Consider the following 12859-nt stretch of genomic DNA (forward strand, 5'->3'; position numbering starts at 1 on the left):
AGGGACCACCATGCGCGTGCTCCCTTCTCCTCCTGGAAACCACACGAACGCCATCGAGACCCGCGCTCTCAGAAAAAGACCTAGGACCGGACCCTCGGATTTAAAAGGCCTTCCCGCAGGCGGCGTGCCCTGCAGCTGGAGCCCAGCCATTGATCGAAACAGGAAGGTGGGTTCCTTGTTTGGATCAATCGCGTTGGCGGAATGACTCAAAGCGGACGGGGACTACCGGACGGACTTGGCGAGAAAAATAGACCGCGTCGATGCTTGGTTATTGTTGGCGTTGGAGAATTTCTCTATAATACTATTGCATGGAGTTCCTGCCAGGGCCAATCGTGCCACACGTTTACTGGCTCAAAAAGAAAAAAACAATACAACGGTTGCCGTTGGCCCTAACAAATCAAAAAATGAAAAAATGAAGAGCCCATGCTCTCTTTCTTATCTTACATAGCGTCAAACGTGGTCATAAATTCTATACTATCGCCTCGGCTTTTCACCATCATTTAAGTTAAAAGTTTTGAGGGGAAATTCATTTGCTTGCTGTTCTCAGGAACGACGTTGGAGGTGCCTACAACTTTACGGAATGACTGCGATGCCTCATTCAATGAAAAACGAAGAAGGGGGGAGCGGGAGGAGGAAGAAATAATATTAGAATGACAAGTTTGAGGGGTCAGTTAAAACGACAGAAATGTGCAGTTACTTTTCTGCCTGTATTTCTATTTAAGGTTTTCATGCACGTTGAGCTAACCAGCGTAATTTCCCCTTAAGGTCGTTACCCCGCACTGGCTGGGTTCCCCTAAGGTACTAAAAGAGGAATTATCGTCGATCATATTTTTCGAAGTTGAATTGTGCTTGCATTTCTTCCAGCAAGAAAATTTAGTCTTTTTCTATAAGGGGTACTTGTGTAGAAGGTGAAAACCGTTTCCTTCTTTTCTCTCTTCGGAAGGCCGTCTCTGCGCGATAGGTTCGTTCTTAATTTTCTTTCGAAATATTGGATATTCAATGAGACTTTTAATTCATGTAAACCTTGAGATGATCCGTTCTCGCTATAAGATTAAAGTTATTTTTTTCCTATTTACGTACTTATTTCGCCTAATACTTCAAATGCAAGATGCCAGCAATTTCTTGCTATGGGTCAAACTGAATGTTGCAGAAAGCTTGTTACTTTGAGTCCAGAATTTAATTTTCATTGACCAAACCAGCTTCAGCGCATAACGAATGAAAGAGTGACTCAGAATTACTCAATAGCTGGCTTGGAGAGTCAAACTCGGCAACTGTACCATTATCCAACACAATAATTCTATCGCTATCCATAATAGTATTCAATCTATGCGCGATGGTTAAGATGGTTCTATCTTTGAAGGCTGTACGAATTGTCTCTTGGACGACTTTATCTGTCTCTACATCCACTGCAGCGGTAGCTTCATCCAAAATCAGAATTTTGGATGGAACCAACATTGCTCTTGCAAGACACAATAGCTGCCTCTGCCCGACACTCAAATTACCACCACCTTCGGTTAGCTGGGCATCCAATCCATCGTTACTCATTGACAGCACGTGTTCTTTCAGGTGGGAAAGTTCTAGGGCTCTCCAAATAGCCTCATCTGTGTATTGGTTAGTGGGGTCGATGTTTTCACGGAGGGAGCCTTCAAACACTTGCGAATCTTGAGGTATGATGGACAACCTATGTCTCAAATCATATAACCCGATCTCATTGATGGCAATGCCATCAATTACAATGTTTCCTGCACTGGCTTCAATCATTCTGAATAGCGCCAATGTTAACGAAGATTTCCCCGCACCTGTTCTGCCAACAATACCAATTTTCTCGTTTGGTTTGATATGAATATTTATGTGCTTTAGAACGAGATCAAGCTCCGGTCTATAACGGGTGGAGTAGTTATTAAACTTGATATCACCTTGACTCGGCCATTCTTTGGGTGGCATGTGACCTTCGATAGTCAAAGGCGCCTCACTCTTTAAATCGGCGTATTCTTTGATTCTTTCCACTGAAACAATATTTGTTTCCACCTCTACAGTCATCCTGACAATCCAATTTAACGTTTGTGTGATTTGTAATGCGTAACTTAATGATATACCAGCCATACCTGCGGTCAATGTGCCTTGTTTCAGTCTAAAGACAGATAGCGTCGCAGCACCTAAAATAATAATAGAACCAATGAGTTCCAATCTGTATGCTAGCCAACGATTAGCGTTTATGGAGGGATAAAATGCACTCATGTTATTATCAATACGACATTGGTTAATATGTGAAAACCTCTTTTGTTGCGAATAACCTCTAACCGTAGCAAGACCACCCAAAGTTTCTTGAAAATGAGAATATATCGGCGACCTAGTAATAGAATCTAAACGGCGCAATTCCCTTGATGTCCTCAGGTAGTATTGCTGGTAGTAAATGTAACATACACCTAGGGGAATGATAATGAAGATAAATTGCCAAGTTGTTGCGCAAATGACCGTAATAGTAAAGATAACTTTCACTGCATTGACAAAAAATTGAGAGAACGTTCTCCCTAATAATGCGTCCACTTTGTATATATCGTTTGAAAAGCGATTCAAAATTCTACCGATGGGTGTAGTTTCAAAAAAGGCCATTGGGGCTCTTAAAACAGAATTTGCCATCAAGTTGTGTAAGTACTTGGAAGCATGAATAGTACAAAAAACCCAAAGAACAATTGTTTGGATTAACGTTGCTAATGCCGAACCTATACCAAGAGCGAAATAAATGGCCAAGTAACGGGCAGCATTCGGATTAGCACCATAGCGGCTATTAACTTCGGACCAATGTTTCAACCAAACATTACCCATGACGGATAGGAACATGGATATTATGATGAACAGTATGAATACGAAAACACTTTTCGGGTTACAAGCTTTGGCATACTCCAGGTAAATATTCCACTTCACTTTCCCCTGTTCACGATGCTCTCTCCTAGCAACATCTTCATCGTCACCAAAATCAATACTTCTTAAAGTTGCATCGCTGGCTCTCCTTAAACTTACAGCATCAGAATTCCCGAAATCCAAATCATCTAATTTTTGTAGTTGTTCCAGTTCGCCTTCAACTGGAATACTGCTTTCGCGAACTGAGTTTTTAGAAGAGTCCCCACTATCATTACGTTTATTATTGTTTTTCTTACCATAATCGTTAAGTAATTTCCATAATGGAGAATCAGCGTCCTTTGTGATTTCGTCATATGTTCCTTTCTGAATGATTTCACCATTATCCAATAGTGCAACAGAGTCTGCGATAGATAAAGCGCTCACCTTATTAGTAGCTAGTAACCTAGTTTTGGTATGCAGCAAGCCATTTGGACCCAATACATGCTCGATCAAATGTCTGGCAACGTGTTCATCAACAGCTGCCAAAGGATCGTCGAGTAAGTAGGTGTCCGCCCTAGAATAAACTGCTCTCGCTAAAGACAGACGAGCCTTTTGTCCTCCCGACAAGGAGATACCCTTCTCGCCCACTAATGTTTTATCACCGTCCATCAAAATTGCCAGATCAATAGTTAGTGCGCAGGCTTTGATAGTCTTTTCGTAAAATTCAACATCGTATTTGTGTCCAAATAAAATGTTTTCCATTACTGTGCCATTCATTATCCAAGGAACTTGTGAAACGTATGCAACACTACCGTGAACAGTGGCAAACCCTTTGACTCTGAACAAATCACCCAACATGCATGATAACAGAGCAGTTTTTCCACTGCCAACTTTACCAACAACGCAGGTCAATTCTCCCTTTTTAGCTTGGAAATTAATATTTTTCAAGGCAACTTTATATTCCGGTTTGCGCTGCCATAAGAAGGTCGCGTCATCTCCAACATTAATGGCTACATCGCCAAAATTTTCTACTTTTGGCAAACGTTGGACAGAATCCGGTTGTAGCTCTTCATTGGTGAAAAAGGTGAATAATCTACCAATAGAAACAGAAGCTTCGATAAATGAATTCAAAACCATAGGAATAATCATTAATGGGAACGAAAGCAGATTGAAAAGAGTCAAAGCTGGAAAAACTAAATCAGTAGTCAACGCCCTATCTTCGGTGTACACAAATACAGCAAATGTACAACATGAAACAAGGAAAGGCACTATGTTAAACTGAAAACTTGTCACAGCCATATAACAACCTAATCTGGTTAGATTTTTTAATTCCTTGTTGTTCCTAATATCTTCCAACTTCTCTCTATAGGGTTTTTCCCACGCATACAGTTTTAAAGATTTAATGTTGTTCAGTATTTCACTTATAACACGGGTCCTTTCATCTTTGTATTTCATTTGAGACTTTTGTAACTTCTTCTGTATCCTCATTAAAAATGAATTCAATGGCATCATAATAACTAGTATGATTACACCAACCCACATCGAGTTTCCCAGCAGTTTGTACAATGAATACAAACAAATGATAATCTGGAAAGGCCCCGACCAAATCAAATTTAGCCACTGTGTCAAATCTTGTATTTTTTGAACATCCACACTCATTAGATTGACAATGTCGCCGGTAGATGAGAGTCCAGATGCCTCATTGGATAGAACTAAAGACTTTTGATATATTAAGGCAGTTAAGGCGCTCTTGATATACATACCAGTATTGAAGACATTCAGAAAATACTGATGTAGAACAGACGTTTGAGTAAAACCCACGAGAAACATGGCGAAGGCAATCATGAACCCTCTTACAATGGGCAACTTTTGATGGTGGTTACTTTGAAAACCGAGAATGGAAGAATCATCATCATCTTGTCTCTCATTATTATAGTCCGTAACGAACTTAATTAAAATTCTCAGTAATTGCGGTTGAGTAAATGCCAGAATATCATGAATGGCTTTGAAGGACGCAGCTAAAAGCATTTTTCGTCCAAAAGTTTTGCATATAGCCCAGGATAATGAAGGCTTTGATTTTTGTTTTAGCTCACTTTGCCAATTTTTCTCCAATTTTTGGGATAATTCTGCGCTATTAAAATTCTTTGGTAATTTGTATAAATCTGCCTCCACTAAGTATTTTTCATAACCAGTTTTCATTAAACTTGACATCCAAGAGAAAGTAATTCTGGAAAATATATTTGCACTATCATAAGGATTAGGTTTTCTTCTCGTTAAATTTTGATGTATGTGTTGGTGAGGCATAAGAGGCTTCTTTGGAAGAGCCTCTAGCAGTAAGATACCGGCGCATGTAATCACCTGGAACAAGGTCAGTATGGAGGCGGTCTTACCTAAGTACCATTCACCTTCGTAGGTGTGTCTGATGACGATGTTTATTAATTTGGCAAAATTACCGAATGTTTCAAAGAGCCAATAGAACAAAAGTATGGTATTGGCTACGACTGATCGATGGTATTCGATCCAATGTAAAGCCAAGGCAACAAATAAAGACAGCATGGTAGAGGCATACTGACTGACAATTGTAAAATTTCTTGTCTCATCGTTAGATAAATTCAAAGATGCAAGCGAAACAAACACTATTTCCAATAGGACAAGTGTCATCCTAAAGACGATGATCCAATTTCGCCTATATTTCACGCCAGGATGTCTTTCCTTACAAAGTCGAAGTAAATCCCTGGTACCGAAGGCTAGCATAAATAGTGCTGACAGATTTAGGATCACACCATCAATGAAACATTGAGTGAAATCGCCATAAAAGGATATAGGACCAAACCCTTCAGGAGATCTACAGACCTTGCAGGTCCACGAAGCAAGAATACCACCCATTTTTTTATTTTTTATGGTAGTATTATGCTTGCTTTTTATTCTCAAATTCTTGAATGGATACAGAGAATCAAAATTCTAGTTTTGCATACGGGATGGCCATGAGAAGCTATCAGAGCTTTTATAGTAATGATTATCTTTTTTCCATCAATTTCATTCTTACTAAGCCGTAGGCCTTCAACACCCAAACATCGCGTTAAATCAGTTTATTTTATGCTATTCCTTAGGAGATACACGCCAAGCAAGGCACTTCCAAAGAAAGGTATTTGCAGGATGAACTACTCCTCAAGAGAGCGGTGCATTAGATGTACTTTGTGATTGCAATTATACTGTAAATTGTCATTAGTAAAGTTGTTGAAAGAAGGAAAAATTTTGGTGAGATCGAACGAAAATGAGAAAGAAAAATTTCATGCTGAAAGTTACCAAGTATCCTGTACTTCCACCAGATTTTGTGGACTGCAACAATAATTCTTATACTTGAACTTCTTGCTTCGTTTGCTTTCCTGATCAGTGTGCATTCCGATGTCCTCCATAGAATTTGAGGCGCGCCCATACGTGATATTTTTCAAAAGTAATTCTAGGTGAAAAGAGATTCTGCATCTTACAAGAGCAATGCAGTAAGGGATAGTTCGAAAACATACTGGGTAGGCCCGCTTATAAATTTTTGAGCCCTTCAATTTCCTTCGTTCTATTGCTGAGAGGAAAATATGCATGCGCATAGAATTGATACATTTCTCATAAGAGAGAACCTCAAATTAGAGATTATACATGAATCGAATTCTTATTTTGGTGGAGAACATATATCGATCGCGTTCCGATTTAAGCATTTAGGTTCACAACATGAATTATTCAACTTTAAGGAAAAGCTTCGCACTTTTGACAACGCTGTTGAAGAAAATTTAGAACACCAACTGAGAACACAAGATGATGAAGAGGGCGCCATGGAGAACCAGGCTTGGTCATTGAAATCATTACTAGGTGCATTCAAGAAGACAAGTAGGGTTGAAGGGAGTTTAGATGCAAAAAACATGGAAACATTAAATAAGAATAAAGTTCTGAGAGAAAAAATGCTGAAGCAAATGTATTTTCATCAACCTGTGACGTTGATCTCTGGGTACGTACAAATATCAGGTGTCTTTCAGTACGATTCCGAAGTCATTGCACAATCGAAATTTAGACAAGATGAAGTAAAAATGGTAGGGCTGGATGTTTTACCTGGTCATGGCACAAACTCTATTATTACAACTGAAGATGAAAACCCTCTTAAGGGCAAAAGAAATCTCACAAAGTATTTCAATTCGAATTTCGCAAACGTCACCAATGGCCTTTTTTCCTCAGAAGTCAATTCTGGTACAACTGGAAGTTATAATGAACGAATTCTGGTTAATTCAAATATAAAAGTCTTGCCTCTCCTTTTAATTCCGCAAACACTTTTATTTTCAGAGATTTCTTTAGAGCCAGGTGAAGTAAGAACTTTTCACTTCAAATCTACGAAACTACCAAAAGATGTCGGCCCAAGTTATTCCTCCTCGAAAGTTGCATCCGTTAACTACGCGCTTGAGGTTGGTGTGGACGCACTTTCTGATGATAACATCATATCATTTTCGAATAGAGTTCCAATAACCATAACACCATATATTAGTTCGAACGCTGAACAGTACACGTCCCATTTCGATAAACCGCCAATCATATTGAAGGCAGGCAATATAAAGGAGTTGAAGCCCCGTGCATTTACCCGAAAAGCTTCCGCAGCTTCTGCCATATCATTCGGTAGAAGAAAGTCTTCCATTATTGATTCATCATTAGAAAATAGCGAATCTGTTAGCCACATCAAAAAAAGTTTTATCGAACTAGTAGAGTCCAATCAGAATGGGTCGAGAGATATAGATGAACTTATTGACCTGCAAATGGAAGTACAATTTGGGAAGGATGAGGATTCCTCGGATCCTGAACCTAACAACTCAACTTTTTCCAATGAAATGTCGATATCGGCAGGTTCTAGCGCAACTAGTAATGTTATGAGTAAAAGAAGGAGAAGTGAATCCGTACGTAATAATATCCTTAGCCTCGATCAGAAGGCATGGAATAACAGTGCATTTATTAAGACAGACAGCAATTCTAATCTTTTACCTCAGTTGGTCAATTTACAAAGTGCATATCAAATTAATAGGAATAATGAGCCTATGGCAAAAGTATCCTTGTCAGCACCTTTTTTCAAGACTACGGATGACTTAGATTTGGTCATTGAATTAGATTCAATAACAACACCTTTACTAAAAGTAACTACATTAACTGTGTCTTTGGAATCGTTTGAAATCATAAATCCAAAATATAAGACTGAAGTGAGACAGGTGGGGAGCAAACCAAAGGGGAACGCGGTCTATGAAAAGCATTTCATTTGTTTTGACGAATGTAAGTCTATATCGGCAAAATTGCTTCCTCCGAGATCGCCCACAAATCAGATTGCTGGGCAGTTCAAGACAGACGTCTTTCAACATAAATGGATGATAGGTCTAAAATTCGTGATAATCGCAAAGACAGGAGGCATTACGTTGAATCAATTTTACGAGGATAAGAAGGGCGTTTTATTCCATTCAAAGGAAACCCTAGAGGGTGAAGAATTCTCGTGTTACGTTCCTGTTCCTATACTGGCTTCATCCGAAGATCTTATGGGTTGGTAGGTAATAAGCATTGCAATAAACTCCTAAGAATTAGTCCAGCCATGCAATTCGGTCTGGTAAAGAAAATTTACCATATTTTCCAGTATTCTGTAAGCAGTATCCTTAAAATATACATATATAATAAGTGAATTAACGCCCTCTAAATGGCATATACTATTGTTTCTCTCTCATTTATTCTTCGTTATGCGGTTTTATTATCGCTCACTTGACACGACCCATGTTCTTGTCAAATAACATTTTTCTTTATAACAATACAATGTTTACAGATGAACAAATTAACAAAATAGATTTTTTTCGACACTCTGAAGAGTTAAGATTATCAAGATAATAAAAAAAGAATAATGACTGATATTGACGAATTGGTTCAGGAATCTGTAGGGTTTCTTCACAAAACCTTCGATGAGTTCTCTATCTCACTTCATTCTATTGAAAGTGAACCCCTTCCGTCTTCAATGTTTAATGAAAATGTTCTCAATTTTGAGTGGGAACCGCTCCAAAACAATCTTTCAACAGTTTACGATAAAGATCGCTTGATTGACACTGTACTTAAGAGGTTTATAATTGACTCTATGACGAACGCTATCGAAGATGGAGAGGAAAGAAATCTTGAGAAAGGGTTGCTGAAATCGTGCATATGCCTCGATTTTGTATATAATGCAAGACGCAGCAGAAAAGAACCCCCTAGTTGGGGGAACACTTTTTTTGACTTATTTTCCACGATTGTTGATCTGCTGAACTCACCATCTACATTTTTGAAATTTTGGCCCTACGCTGAATCGCGTATCGAATGGTTCAAAATGAACACATCTGTTGAACCAATACCGCTGGGAGAAAGTAATTTAATTAGTTATAAGCAGCCCTTATATGAAAAGTTGCGTCATTGGAACGATATTTTGGCTAAGTTGGAGAATAACGACATCCTTAATACAACCGAGCATTACAACATGAAATACAAGCTAGAAAATTTCATATCGAACTTGTTACCCATAAATGAAGAATCAAATTTTAATAGATCTGCTTCGATTTCTGCTTTACAAGAGTCAGACAGTAAATTGAACGAGACAAAATCCGGACGAGAAAGTGGTCGTAATTCGGATGCTATTTTTTCTGCCGACTATAATTTCGTATTTCATCATCTAATTACTTGCCCGATTGAATTTGCGTTTAGCGATCTAGAGTATAAAAATGATGTCGAGAGATCATTAAGCCCTCTTCTCGATGCATTATTGGAAATTGAAGAGAACTTTTATGGTAAAATTAAGATAAACAACAAGACTAGGTTTGCCTTGGAGGAAACTTTGAATAATGAGTATTACGCCGACTACGATATTATGACCCCTAAATTACCTGTATATATAAAGCATTCAAATGCAATGAAGATGGATAGAAATGAATTCTGGGAAAATCTACACAATATGAAAGAATCAGGAGGATTTGTTCTTCGGCCTACCGTTATGGACATTTCCTTGGGGAATTCAAATAGTCTTTATAGACAACTGACCCAAGAAGATAATGATTACTATCGCAAACAGTTCATTTTGCAACTCTGCTTTTCGGCAAACCTTATTCGTAATCTAATTTCTTCCGATGAAACAAGAAATTTCTATAAGAGCTGTTGTTTAAGGGAAAACCCTCTTGGCCACATCGATTTCGAGAATTTCGACGAAAATAACAAAAAGCGTGGTCTTGACATGTGTTCATACATTTGTGATAATCGTATCTTGAAATTTTACAAGATCAAAGACCCCGATTTTCATAACGTTATTCAGAGATTAATGTCCTCTGATGAAAAATTTGCAGCCGCTAAGGTTGATGGCTTCAAAGAGTTTCAAAATTTCAAGATTTCTAAGAAGAAGCTATCTTCTCCCGATTTTGATAAAACTTTTAGAAAGTTTACCTTCATTAAGATGGGGAATAAGTTGATTAGCAATGTTTGGAAAATTGCTACTGGCCTAGACAAGATTGAACAAGAAGTTAAAAGGCCTGAAGGTGTTTATCAGGCGGCCCAATCGAAGTGGGAATCAAAAGTTGCGTCTGACGGTTCTAATGAGGAAGCGAAAGACGAAATAATTAGACAATGGCAAACCTTGCGGTTTTTGAGATCACGATACTTGTTTGACTTTGACAAAGTTAATGAAAACACTGGCGTTGATGGTTTGTTCGGAACATACGAAAAAGCAGAAGAATCGGGTGACGATATCAAAGAGAAACTTCTGTTCAAAATAAACCAAGTACACAGAAAGAGATTACAGGATGCTAGGGAATATAGAATTGGAAAAGAGCGAAAAAAGAGAGCATTGGAGGAAGATACATTGGATAAGGGGGGGAAGAAAACCAAGCTGCGACTTCCGGATTACAATTCTCAAACGGAAGGAGATGAATTGACAAGCAGAGAAACAATACTAGGGCATGAACTGGCAGAAGAAAATACTAAGACGGGAGGGGCGAAAGCATCTTCGCAAGACTCTGATGAGGGAAAGGAGGCTGGTAAGTCCGCCCCACAAAGCAGTACAGCCTAACTGGAAGCTGCAAAAGCCGGACATCAATGAAGACACTTCAGACAAAAAGTCAATTTTGCCATTCAAGAAACCTGATACCAATGACGCACTTTAACTGCTGGCGGTGGAAATCTTTAAACTAATACGAACTCGTTGTATAATATTATAGATAGCTATAGCATCCTATAAAAATTAACTGGCAATTAAAGCGATAGTGCCAGAATTATAAGGTGCTAATCTCTGGAAAAACAATGTACCCTACATGTTGTCTATTGAAACTGAGATTGCAGGTATATAGTATGGTCGAATTTAACATGATCATACACATAAATAAAGCAACTCAAGGAAGAGGTGTTTTTTTACTTAGTGAATTTAAATTTGTGCATGAAAGTTACACATGCAATGCTGTATCTTGATAAGAATATGACGAAGATACGTGGAGAATTGCATAGATACTTTATAATCTTATATCTCGATGGAAGTTTCAACCCTTCAATGATGGACTAGTTCGATAGTTTCTAATGTAAAACTCTACTGTCTTTCTCAAATTAGAAAGACATTCCTATTGGGCTTTTGAATTTACATGTTCAATTTTAAAATAATTATTCTATAATAGTAGACCCTATAGAGTAATTTTATATATGACTTGACGCACTAAGGAATCTATCCTTCCCAAAGCCAAAATAGTAGTAAAATCTCCTCGTATTTCCTTTATGTTACTCGCCTTTTGGGAAAGTAAAAATAACAAACAATAGAACCTAATTACCACCTCTTAGCGTCAGTACTAAATGAAGTTGCATTCCTTCTACTAGGTGTGCATCCGTCACGGTTAGTTTATCATCACTTCTCAGTCGTTAGTAAAATCTAAGATATAAACAAGCTTGAAATGTAATTAACCATCATGCTAACTTTACATACATTTGTTTGCCCTGGAATATTAGTCTTTGTTGAGATGGTGGAATCCCCTCTTTTTCTTCCAATAGTTCTTTGATGTGATATACGAGATCTGATTCCTTCAGTTCAACAGAAATCTCTTTACCGGTCAATGTCTTTACTTTAACAATCATTAATTATAAGGATAAAAGTTTAATTAGCTTCCTTCACTTATGCCACTCCTATAAAATTGTATTTGATCAAAGCTTCGGCTTTTCATGCTATTACTTAATTCACCCTTCCGAATATGCCATCGAAATTTTACTTTTCAGTGTTAGTATGTTTATTTTAAAGATAATTATCCAACGACGGAGACCAAGGAAAAGTAAAAGATGTTACCAACTCCTTATGTAAAATGCGACTACAATAAAGTATACGAGCCTGCTGAAGATAGTTTCCTTATACTGGATTGCCTAGAAAAAGAACATGACTTTTTGAAACAAAGATTTGCCCACCGTTTGGCCGTCGTTTGTGAAATAGGATCAGGATCTGGTATCGTTACAACGTTCATAATGCAAAATGAAATACTACCGCCAGAAACTTCCATCCATCTGGCACTAGATATCAACCCATGGGCACTCGAATCGACCCTGGGTACTGCGAAGCTGAACTCATGTGATGATTCATTTTTAGACGTGATTCAAAGCGATTTGAATTCTTGTCTTCGAAACAACCAGATTGACATTCTAATATTTAATCCTCCATATGTTCCAGCAGAATGTGTGCCGGAAGTTCCAAGATCAAGGGAGGAGGCGGATCAGTGGCTAGACTTGGCATTACTAGGCGGGAAAGATGGAATGGCAATCACTAGTAAACTATTGCAACAATTAGATAAAATTCTTTCTCCAGATGGTATTGCTTATATCTTATTTTGTGCAAGAAATAAGCCTGAAGAAGTTGTCCAAGAGTTTCTCGAAACCTACGGGTGGAATGTTAAATTAATTGAAATGAGAAAGGCGGGATGGGAAGTGCTCAGTGTTTACAGCTTTACAAGATGATCAATAGAACGGCCTTTAAACCATA

The 12859-nt window shown here is 38.2% G+C and overlaps 4 protein-coding genes across 4 annotated transcripts; 3 read left to right on the forward strand and 1 right to left on the reverse strand.

Annotated features, from left to right (window-relative positions):
- Window positions 1–1176: 1176 nt before the first annotated feature.
- YCF1 (ATP-binding cassette glutathione S-conjugate transporter YCF1) lies at window positions 1177–5727 on the reverse strand (the record flags this gene model as incomplete). Its single annotated transcript, XM_056232516.1, has 1 exon — window positions 1177–5727. The coding sequence occupies one exon, from the start codon at window positions 5725–5727 to the stop codon at window positions 1177–1179; it is 4551 nt and encodes a 1516-aa protein (XP_056086788.1).
- Window positions 5728–6431: 704 nt separating this feature from the next.
- RGP1 (Rgp1p) lies at window positions 6432–8405 on the forward strand (the record flags this gene model as incomplete). Its single annotated transcript, XM_056232518.1, has 1 exon — window positions 6432–8405. The coding sequence occupies one exon, from the start codon at window positions 6432–6434 to the stop codon at window positions 8403–8405; it is 1974 nt and encodes a 657-aa protein (XP_056086789.1).
- Window positions 8406–8746: 341 nt separating this feature from the next.
- Window positions 8747–10924, forward strand: HPR1 (Hpr1p; the record flags this gene model as incomplete). The annotated part of the gene is made up of 1 exon (XM_056232519.1): window positions 8747–10924. The coding sequence occupies one exon, from the start codon at window positions 8747–8749 to the stop codon at window positions 10922–10924; it is 2178 nt and encodes a 725-aa protein (XP_056086790.1).
- A 1244-nt stretch (window positions 10925–12168) lies between these two features.
- On the forward strand, window positions 12169–12834 carry MTQ2 (S-adenosylmethionine-dependent methyltransferase; the record flags this gene model as incomplete). The annotated part of the gene is made up of 1 exon (XM_056232520.1): window positions 12169–12834. One exon carries the CDS (start codon window positions 12169–12171, stop codon window positions 12832–12834), a length of 666 nt encoding a protein of 221 aa, XP_056086791.1.
- Window positions 12835–12859: the final 25 nt, after the last annotated feature.

This window comes from Saccharomyces kudriavzevii (genome assembly GCF_947243775.1).
Source record: "Saccharomyces kudriavzevii IFO 1802 strain IFO1802 genome assembly, chromosome: 4".
Taxonomy (NCBI): Eukaryota; Fungi; Ascomycota; class Saccharomycetes; order Saccharomycetales; family Saccharomycetaceae; genus Saccharomyces; species Saccharomyces kudriavzevii.